This window comes from Hydra viridissima, unplaced genomic scaffold (genome assembly GCF_058129835.1).
Source record: "Hydra viridissima isolate aposymbiotic clone 2 unplaced genomic scaffold, HvirCarnegie_v1 scaffold_6, whole genome shotgun sequence".
Taxonomy (NCBI): Eukaryota; Metazoa; Cnidaria; class Hydrozoa; order Anthoathecata; family Hydridae; genus Hydra; species Hydra viridissima.
The window spans coordinates 11,152,031-11,164,114 of NW_028324305.1; the positions used below are offsets into that span (position 1 = coordinate 11,152,031).

The 12,084-nt window shown below is 29.0% G+C and overlaps 1 protein-coding gene across 11 annotated transcripts in view; it reads right to left on the reverse strand.

The window, feature by feature from the left end:
- LOC145190783 (calpain-7-like) overlaps positions 1 to 12,084 on the reverse strand; it is a 34,776-nt gene that overhangs the window by 9,446 nt on the left and 13,246 nt on the right. For all 11 annotated transcript variants that reach the window (XR_016453189.1, XM_090089859.1, XM_090089857.1 and 8 more), the window contains 2 exons: positions 10,343 to 10,452; positions 10,067 to 10,117 (listed from right to left, as the gene is read on the reverse strand). Coding sequence is in view for 10 of the 11 variants with exons in the window: in XM_090089859.1 (XP_089945985.1) it covers positions 10,067 to 10,117; positions 10,343 to 10,452 (161 nt within the window). In the remaining variant the exon portion in view is untranslated. The remainder of the gene's footprint in view (positions 1 to 10,066; positions 10,118 to 10,342; positions 10,453 to 12,084) is intronic.

Consider the following 12,084-nt stretch of genomic DNA (forward strand, 5'->3'; position numbering starts at 1 on the left):
GAAGTTTCAGAACACCTACGCAATTTACCCAAGGAGAGCTCAACGATCTAATAAGAGACCTCAACCTCTCAAAAAGTGCATCTGAACTTTTAGCTTAAAGGCTAAGTGAAAAAAATTGTCTGACGCCTGGAACTAAAATAACATCTTACAGGACAAGAGAAGAAGCACTTTTTCAATTTTTCTGTGAAGATGACCTACTTGTATATTGTAAGGATACTCCTGGCCTGATGCTGCAAATGGGTTTACAAGTGTATCGTCCTGAAGACTGGAGGCTTTTCATAGATAGTTCTAAAAGGAGTTTGAAATGTGTTTTGTTGAACAATGGCAATCAGTGTGCATCTCTTCCAGTAGCTCACTCAACTAAACTTGCAGAACAATACAAAAATGTCAAAATGGTCTTGTGCTACCATGAACATTTGTGGCTGATATGTGTTGATTTAAAAATGGTCAACTTTTTACTTGGACAGCAAAGTGGATACACAAAGTATCCTTGCTTCATCTGCATGTGGGATAGTAGAGCAAAACATCAGCACTGGGAGAAACTGAATTGGCCTCCAAGGGACAACTTGACAGTAGGAGCATCAAACATAGTGAACGAACCTTTGGTGGACAGGGAAAAAATCATTCTACCACCACTTCACATAAAGTTAGGAATAATGAAGCAGTTCGTAAAGGCATTAGACAAAGATGGTAATTGCTTCATGTACATCTGCAGATCTTTCCCTGGTCTTAGCAGCGAAAAATTGAAGGCAGGAATCTTTGATGGTCCTCAAATTCGGAAACTCATTAAAGATTCAAATTTTCCTAAGGAAATGAATAACATTGAAGCTGCTGCATGGTGTAGTTTTGTGTTGGTAGTGAAAAACGTCTTGGGAAATAAAAAGGCAGACAATTATGAAGAACTGGTACAAAACATGCTATTGAGATTTAGAAATCTGGGTGTACACATGAGCATTAAATTGCATTATCTTCACAGTCACTTGGACAGATTTCCAGAAAACCTTGGAGATTTTAGCGAAGAACAAGGGGAGAGATTTCATCAGGATATTATGGTGATGGAGGAAAGGTACCAAGGCAGATGGGACAGACATATGATGGCTGATTACTGCTGGAATCTACAGCGTGACTGCCCGAATAGCTCACATAGAAGAAAATCATATAAAAAGCGCTTTTCCAGTAATTAAATGTCTCCTATATTTCATGTCTTGTTCATTTTTGAAGATTACTTTCTAAAACTAGTTAAAATAAACTAAAATCAACATTTACTTTGTTAAATTTATTGTATTCATGACAATATCAATAAAGTTAATGCACGTGTAGCAAATTACGTCTTTTTTTTACACATTTCACGAAAAATCTCAAAAACTTGAGCCAATCTGGCAAAACTGATGACATATTCAGAATCAGCACCCCAAAGTTACCCTAAATTTGTTGAAATATCTTTGGCCCCAAAAATGCTGTTGACCTGTGTAATTCATTTGCGGTCAATTTTGCAAGAGTGTGGAAAAATATTTCTCCAATTTATTTGGATAATTTAATCAAATGCATGCCAAAACTTGTTTGTACAGTAAGGAAAGCAAAGGGTGGATTTTTTTTATGAAAAAGAAAAAAAAACTTTTGTTCATGTTATATTGGATAAACTTGTCTATTTTTATCATAGGTTTAAAGATGTTGATTAGTTTATAATTATTTGTAATGATATTTGGTTAATTGTAATCAGTTAACTTGTTTTTTTAAATATTTTTTTACAAAAAACAGATTGACCAGAAACTTTTGCCAGGCAGTGTATACATGTAATACAAGATTATATATATGTAACACAAGCTTACATTTTTTAATTATATTTTTTAAGTTATTAACTTTTCAGTTGCAATCTTTTGGTTTTTTAACCAAAAGATAGCAACAACAAAAATTGACTAGCAAGTTAAAAAATATATATATATTTTTTAACAAAAATAAAAAAGTTATAAAACAATTGTTAACAATCGTTTTGAAACCTTTTTATTATACTATAAAAATTTTTTTTGAATGTTGTTCTCAGAAACCCCACTTATTGCAAGCCTAATTGAGCCTCAGTGATATAACTGATTCAAGTTCAGAGTTTAGTTCGGATATTGACACACACAAGCAACTATTTAGAACTGAAAATGAGCTGAAGTTTAAAAACAATACTGACATCCCAAAAAGAAAAGAAAGCCTGCAGACTGAGTTGGCTAGTTGGCTTGTAGATAGTCAATGTAGGAGATAACATGCAGATAGTTTGTTCAGTATTCAAAAAAAAAAAGTTTAAATTTGCCAAAAGATAATCACACTCTTTGTTAATTGAATCCTTAAATTATAACATAATTAAAAAATTGTAGAGGAAGTTACTATTACTTTGGTTTTAAATACACAATACTGTATTATTTAAAGAAAATCCAGCATTTGTTAATGATCATCATGTCATTGAACTAAAAGTTAATATTGATGGGTTATCATTAAAAAAATCATCAGCAAACTTGTGCTGTATTAAAAACTATAGGTCTTTTGTAGCATGTTTGTTGTATGAAAAAGGTAAATAATATTCTGTTCAAGAATTTTTATCAGATTTTATTTCTGAATACACAAGCTTGAAGTCAGATAACAATTGCTACATTAAAAAGATTTTGTGTTCATACTAGCATTTACTTGTGATGCACCAGCTTGATCTTATTTAAAGTGTATAAAGAGCCATACTGGTTGCAATACTTGACATCTTTCATCTTGTGAAAGATGTCAAATAAAAGGTAGGAGTATTTGACAATCATATTATCTGTAATAACAATGGAGATTTCTCTAAAAAACAAACATTAAGAATTTACAAGATAAATCTGCAAGAACCTCTGTGTCACAGGTTTTATTTTAGACTACATACACACTACACTGTTTGCCTTGGTGTCCTAAAAAGAACGCTACAGTTTTGGAAACAGGGTCTTGCATGTTGCAAAATTTCTAAAACTTAGCTGAATCATATACCTAAATTGATAATCAACTTGAGATGCTATATACCATCAGAGTTTCCACAAAACCCAAGATCGTTTGCAGAAGCTGACAGATGGAAAGCAACAGAACGAAGACAATCCCTTCTATATACCCGTCCAGTATTTTTAAAAAACATTACTGATCAAAATATTTACCATCACTTTCTTACAGTATCTAGCTCAATGACTATATTTAACTGTTTGCAGGAAGAGAAAATAAATTTAAAATGAAATAAAAATAGTGGCAAAATTTATATATTTTTGCAATAACCCAAAGAAAAAAATTTCATTCTAGGCCAGCGTAGTTCAATGTTACTAATTTTTGAACACTTACTTTAATTGGAATTTTTTAATATGTAAAATACTTTAATTAGAACTTCTTTCAAAAAGTGTGATGTCAAATATAAAACTATTTGTTTACTGATAGCTGATGGATATGTTATGATGCCTGTCAGAAATGGAATAGAAAATCATTTTTAATTGCTCAAGATTTGTTAAAAGTTCAAACACAATAACTGTTTCATCAATATGTATTATATTGCTTTAAAGGTAAAACTCACTAAATGCTATTTTGACACTTTTCCAATTAGTATGATAAGATCAATTATAATGCTTTTTTAATCATTATTAATTTACTTTATTATTACTTTATATATACTTTGTTATATGAGTTTCTGTTTATTATTTCTAAAATTTAGGGTTATTTAGTCAATCTTGTCATACTTATCAGATTAATTAGTTATGCACACATACTAGTTATCTCCTATTAGTTATGAGTTTTACTTCTGAACCTACAATAGATTGCTATTTGATGCAATAGATTGCTACTTGATGAAATAGTTGCATTTTTTGTTATGTACTTTTTTTCATATAGCATATTTTTTCATCTCTCACTTAAAGCTTTTGTTTAGGAAAACATTTTGTTGTCAGTGACTTATTTGAATAACTTTTTATTGATATAGTGCAAAACAAAAGAAAAGTATGCAGTATAAAAACATTCTCTTTCTCCAGTTAAATTAACAAAATGTTAAGGATATTTAGGACATTATTAATTGCTTTACAAATGAATATAATAAATGTATATAAAAGACAACTGCTTGAGTTAATTTTTTTCTCTTTTCTTATGATTACTTGTGCCTAAATATTTTGCTTGTATTTTTTGACAAATTTAGTTTTATATCTCACCAGAAAAATAAAGATTTTTTGGAATGGGTCAAAATTGTATAAATAAATATTTACAGCTTTTATGGTTAGAAAATGGTGAAGATTCATATGTTACTGTCCTTGTTAACTGGCTTTCTGCATACCACAAATAAATTTTTTTGTCATCAAGAGGCAATCTTCAACATCAGATAAAGAATGGTACTAAACTAAATAAACTGTGAAAGAAATTTCAAATTAAAAAAAAAAGTATTTTGGAATGGTTTTTTTTTTTAATTAATTTTTCTTAAAAGTAAACTTATTGCTAATGATTATTAGAACTTTAAGTCATTATGATCTGCTTTTAATTGAACATTTTAAAAAAATATTGCAGATACAAAATGAATACCAGAGATTGCAAATACATTACTTATCAGCACACATTCAAAATGAATTCATATCATGCTGTACTGATTACTTGAGAACTTGAATTTTAAAGGAATGAGAAGCTATGAATCATTATTCACTTATTGTAGACGCAACACCTGATTCTGCGCATACAGAACAAATTACGTTCATTTTATGGTATGTTACTAACAACTCCAACAAATTTGAAACTATGGAAACATTTCTTCCATTTGTTGACTACAATAAGAAGACTGGAGAAGATACTGGTAATTAAATTCTTGAAACGCTATAAAGGTACAGTATTCCTATAAGTGACTGTCAAGCACAAAGATATGATAACAGATCCAACATGAGTGGATCATATTAAGGTACACAAGTATGCATTTTGCAAATTATTCCAATGTTTTCTCCTTGTGCATATCATTGTTTAAATTTATGTGGTATTCATGCAGCTGAATCTTGTATTCAAGTTGTAAGATTTTTCAGCACTATACAAAAATTATACAATATATTTAGTAGTAGTCCACAAATATGTAAAATATCAAAAAACAATACCAGATGTTCTTTGCATAATATGTAAAATACACACTGTTCTGCAAGAACTGTGCACTGTACTGAAAGTGTTAAACCATTTGCTGAAAAAATTAACGAAACTAAAAATCCAAAAGATTCTTGTTTGGAATAACACTTAACGTCAGAAACTCAATCAGATTTTAACGGAATAAAAAATATATGTAATATTTTGAATGCCTAGTACTGGCAAAAATCTGGCACACAGCTCTTGCAGCTATATATTACAGAAGTACTGTTTTACAAGCTCTCAATGCAATAATTGATGTAGAAATAATTAATTTGTCAAGTTTTCTTGTTGAATTAAATACAATAAGAGATAGCTGGGACACTATTTTAAATGAATGTAAATAGTTGGGCACATCTTTACAGAAAAACACAGAAATTTCAAGAATAAAATATGCTAAAAGGAAAAAAATAGCACATGAGCTAAAAAGGACGCCGACAGAAGAATTTAGAATTAATATTTTCAATGTTTTCATGAATAATATCAGTGGATATATAATGCAGCAAAAGAAATAGATTCTTTATTCAATGTATTATGGTTGTTCTGTGACTTAAAGGATCAAGAAATACAAATTAAGAGTAAAAAATTGCAAAAAATTTATGAAAATGATATCAATAACAATCTTAGAAATGAAATACTACATTTAAAATCAATTTATGATGCCAATATACAAAATATTTCTATTCAGCCCATTGAATTATTAAATAAAATTAATAATTCAATGGGCAAAAAAACAAACAAGCTGGATGTGCTGCTTCTAAATATTACAATTGCAATAAGGCTATTTTGTACAATTCCAGTGACAGTTGCCTAAGCAGAAAGTTTTTTTAGTATGTTGAAAAGAATAATATCAACAGTGACAATCATTTAAATGACTTATGACTTTTATCTGTTGAAGCCGAAATGACTATGAAAATTAATTTTAAAGAAGTTATTCATTTGTTTGGAAGTCACAAGGCTTGCAAAACTCTATTATGAAACAGAGTTTAACATTATTTTTTGTTTTTAGTTTTTAAACTTTTAAAAGATTTAATTAATTTTAATTTTTAATTTTCAGAGGCCAGAGCTTTTAGTGGTCCTGGGTATATAATTGATCATAATGAGGTCCTTTTAAGAAAACTTCCCCACGGCATACATACATACATTACATTACATTACGTAAATACATACATACATACATTACATACATACATTACATACATACATTACATACATACATTACATTACATACATATTTACATACAGTGAGTCCAAAAATTATTAGCCCACCTTGCATAACTACTTTATATTTGCTGTCATATAAGAATTATAGGAGAAAATTATTCAATGTTTGCATCATTGTAAGATTTATTGTCATTGGTAATATATACTACAAGTTTCAGCTTTACTATTACTTTTGTTTTTGTTTTATTAACAAAACAGTACAAGCTTATTCAAATATTACATACAAAAATTATTGGCCCAGAGGAAAGAAAAAAATATTTGCCCATTTAAAACAGCTATTTTGTCAAATCTAATATTGTGTTAGGTAACCTTTGATTTTGATGCATTCTAGTAATTTATTTGGTACTGAATCGACAAGTTTCTGAAGAACAAAAAACTTGACATTATTACATTTGTTCTTCAATAGGTTCCCAAGCTCATGGATATCCTTCAGCTTGTGTTTCTTCATCCTCTGTTCGATCTCACCCCATAGATATTCTATGGGATTGAGATTGGGTGAGAATGAAGGCTAAGTTAATGTTTGAATATTGTTTTGCTTAAGCCAATCTTTATCTAGACATGATGTATGGTTGTTATTCTTTTTTGATCATATCTGAATAAATTACCAACACTATTTGTATGTTTGTATTTCTTAATTATGTAACATACTGTCCCTAGAGGAAGTAATGTCTTAGCAGCAATATCCTGTTGAGAATCACTGTTCTGATGGTGCTAAATTAAAAAAAAAAATTGAAGATCATAACTATGTTCTTTCTTTTTAGGTGCCATTTTATTTGATTGTCATCAAGTGAAGAAATCATTGTATTTATACTATGATTAGTGGTTTTTGATATAACATCGACACACTTCTGTAACATTCTGAAAAAATCACAAAAGTTCTAGAACTTTTCAAGAGAATTCTTTTCTTTCCTTTCCTCTGGACCAATAATTTTTGTATGTAATATTTGAACAAACTTGTACTGTTTTGTCAATAAAACAAAAACAAAAGTAATTAAAAAGCTGAAACTTGTTATATGTTAATATAAATGATAACAGACAACACAATGATACTAATATTGAGTAATTTTCTCCTATAATTCTTATGACAGCTAATATAAAGTAGCTATGCAAGGGTGGGCCAATAATTTTTGGACTCACTGTACATACATACATATATACACTACCGTGCAAAAGTCTCCGCTCATTTGTAATATTTCAATAAAGTAACAAAAGTTTGCAAGAAAATTGCGTTTATTTTTAATTGTTTATTAAACAATGAATTAGACAGTAAATACAATACATTTTAGGATGATTTTAAATATATAAAATCAAGAAAATGTTAATATACAAAGTTGTAAATGTTAAATTTTATTTTCATCAATATGAGACCCCTTGGAGCGTATAACAGCAGCACATAATCTTGGCATTCGGGCTAATAATTTATTCATGGTTTCCGCTGTTATCTCATTCCAAGCTTTTTGCAAACGTTCCCATAGCATTTGCTGATTAATAAAAGATGTTTCACCTGCTTCTCTGATCTTCCGATCCAGTTCATCCCACAACTTTTCGATGGGTGATAGATCTGGTGATTGAGGAGGCCAAGTCATAATTTTGCAAACTTTTCCCCTTTCTTTTAGTTTCAAATAATTTTTGCATAATCCAGATGCATGTTTTGGATCGTTGTCCTGCTGCATGATGAATCCTTTCCCAATTATACGAATACCAGATGGAATCGCGTGCTTAACCAAAATATTATGGTACATGTGTTTATCCATGGTAGATGTGATTTTAACTAAATCTCCAGTTAACCCATTGCCAAAACATCCCCAAAGCATAATATTACCACCTCCATGTTTTACAGTACTTTGTATACATTGAGGAAGCACTCTTTCATTAGGTAAACGCCTAACATGCACGCGACGTCGGGTACCAAAAAGTTCGAACCTACTCTCGTCTGTCCATAGAACTTTCTTCCAATCTTCTAATCCCCAATTTTTATGCATTTTTGCCCATTCCAATCTTTTCTTCTTATTTACTGCCCTCAACAAAGGTTTACGTGCAGCAATGCGTCCAATTAAGTTGACTGATCTTAGTCTTCTTTTTACAGTATCAATTGATACTGGCTTTACCCTTGTTTTGTTGAGTTCTGCTGTTAAAATTGTGGCTGGAATTTTTCTATTTCTTTTGCTGGACACAACAATAAACGTATCTTCTTGCCGTGATGTAACTCTTGGTCTTCCAGAACGTGATCTGTCACTGTTGGAACCAATATCATGCAATCGTTGTAGAGCATATCTCACACCTGATTCGGATATTTTTAACCTGGAAGCAATTTTTCTATATGAATAACCTTCTTCACGTAAAATACATATTTTGCCACGAAGTTCTTCACAATATTCTTTCTTTACTTTCACCATTTCTCAAATTCTTTATTTAATTCAAGACATTAAATGCGCACACTAATGCCATTTTCAAGTATAAATATAAACATAAGTCTATTAAAAGCAACCAATTAAAATTACTGAAAACATCCTTACCATGCCGGAAAGTATCATGCTACTGTCAAACCTAAGCTTACAAAAAATATTTTGGTTAAAACTTTTGTGCAGTTTTAAATTTAATAAAGAATACTGAAGAACTTTATATGTATTTTACGTGAAAAAGGTTATTCATATAGAAAAATTTCTGCCATGTTTTTAGCAGCAGAACTCAACAAAACAAAGGTAAACAAAATTATTTGAAACAAAAAGAAAAGGAAAAAGTATGCAAAATTATGATTTGGCCTCATCAACTTTTTATATTAACATTTTTTTCTTTTTATATATTTAAAATCATCCTAAAATGTATTGCATTTACTGTTCCTTGCAAATATTACACATGAGCAGAGACTTTTGCACGGTAGTGTACATACATGTGTTTGTGTCATGACATATATTTATAGAAAATGTATAGATAGAATGATTGAAAACTTTCATAAGATTATTTTGCTTTTATATTTATAAATATGACCTTAAAATAATGTCGAGTGTTTGTCACTAAAACAAATATGCAAATTTACTGTTGAAAAACATTTTTAGGAGTTATACAACCAATACATAAAATTTTCATAACTTTTTTTATAACAGTTTAAAAAGTTTACAGTTTATAAAAGTTTTGGCAGTTGGGGAGAGAGGTAATTGAGAGAGTAAGTTGTAAGTTATAAATGATAATTAGGAATAGGAATTTGAACTGATTTTATTAGACAAAAAAAACTTAGGTGTTTTAACATAATTGAATATTGCAATAAAAAAAAATCTCTCTCCAACTAAAGATTTTCTATTACATCAATGAACTGCACCGAAATTCATAATATGATTATTCATGTTATGTGTTCAAATGTTCATAAGTTAACTCTTTTATGAAAAAACTTTGTCAACAGTCATTACATAAAGACCAAAACAGAATGTGAAAAAAAATAGTAACATAGACATCAAAATCTATCAGCAAAATAGATAATGATCCAAAGCACACCACAAAACCTGCCCAAAGAGTATTTCAATCAAAGAATATTCCGATTAAAATATAATCCAATCAAAAGATATTTCAAAAGTTATTCTTGTCTTGAAGTAACCATCATAAAATATCATAAAATTTGATAGTAAATTGGCAGAAAAAATACTTAATATATTCTAATATATATAGCCACATATAAAATTTTATAGAAAAAAAGCTTTAAACCAAAAATTTAAGAAAAAATTACCTTCCATCTTAAATGACTCCATGGATTCTTAAGTAAACAAAGTCGTTTCCCCTGGAATGAAAACTTTGATTATAAATGGAGAGCAATTCATGTCCTTCATTGACTCTTCAATGATACAACAAAGGAATTTTCTCAAAGTATACTTTAATAATAAAGATTTGGTTATTATACCCACAGTGTTTTTGTTCTCACATTGTTTAATGGAGAGTCATCATTTATTGAACATAAATAACTGAAAAAATTTCAATAAATTAAATTTATTTTATACAATCAAACCTGAATTTTCTTTATATTCAAAACAGCATAAGCATGAGTAGGAACTAAGCCTGCACGCTCAGCATCAGATTCACTCATAACTCCAGTTGCTGCAGTAATTAAAACATCACCTGTAATAAATTTGATAATTAGTTAAGCTCTAAGATTGTTCAGTTTCCTTGACACAAATCTATGACTATTTTTAGTAAGTTTAACCCCTTAATTACAATTAAAGTTTAACTTTTTAAAATTTTCATTTTTTTTTATTTGTATTTATTCTTGCAGAATAAATTTATTTGATTGATATGTTTGATTTTGTTATTATAACAAATCAAGTTTATAAAATTAAATTCAAAGAAAAATTTTTAATTAATTCTAATAATATAAAAATGCTATCTAATCAGTAGACACTAGACTTTGATTTTTCAATTTTTTACAATTTTTAAAAATAAAAATTTCTGTATAAGTTGTTTAAAAGAAATTTAATTTAACATAATTTTCATATTAAGACAAATAAATTTACAGGATTTCAGAAAATTTTGATACCTCGCGAAGCTTATTTTATTTTAAAACATTGCGCAGAGCTGCTATTTAATTAAAAACTTATGAATGTAAACATATCACACTAAAAAAAAAAATGTAACCATGTCACACCTGGCTGTTTTAAATGTATAAAGAACTCTATTTTAATAAACTTCAGAAAAATTAGATTTATTTTAAATAACTTATAACAAAAAAAATTTTTTAACCATTATTAATCACAATTCAATTAATTATTTAACCATTATTAATCACAATTCAAACAATTTGCTTTGTCACTGATTAGTAGACAAGTCCAATGTCTACAAGTCCAATGTATCAGTGACAAAGCAAATTGTTTGAAAAAATCTGCAACCTATGTGAAGCCTATGGTGAAAATGCTATTAATGCATGTTTCTTGAAATTCCAATTAAAACCTTTAACTCGACTTGGATAAATTTATATCTAACTTTTTTTACTTATGAGAAACCTTTCCATGTATATCTTCTACTAACTTCAAATAAACACTTGTGTATGATTTATATTTGGGTTCACAAAATCCCACTCAAGGATATTTAGTCCAGATGATAATAATGGATTTCCCAGGATAATCTTATACTGATATTTATTGAATTGCCACCAAAACAGCCCCACACCATTACAAAAACTTGCTTCACAGAAAACACCAAACATCAGACAAATCCTCTTCGTTGCTGATCTGTAGACTAAAACATTTTAGTGGGAGTCAAAAACATAAAATTTGAGTTTGTGCTTCTTTAGGACTGTTCATTAGTCTTTAAGTGTCCAACTTTTATATTCTTTTATATACACTTATCTTATTTTACTTTCTCCAAATTTACCTGCACTGCTATTTCTGATCCAATAAGATTGTGGTTATAAGATTGTGATTCTAGCTCAACCATCACGCATTTTTGTTGCATGAACTATTATTGGAATTCAGTTATTTCATTTTACAATAATTTTTTTCTCTCTTGTTATTCTCAGTTCAATTAGAGTATTACCAAATTTACACAAGACAATTATTGAACATTTCAATTGAAATTTCATTCATTTATTGTGTAGTTTTGCATAAAAAAGATCATTTATAGTTGTGCGTAAACGCTGAGATATCTTTATAAAATTCAACACAATTTATATACAAATTATTTCCCTAGGCATTTACACAAATCTTTTCACACATACAATTATTTACAAGTAACGCTATAAGGCATTCACACAATTAT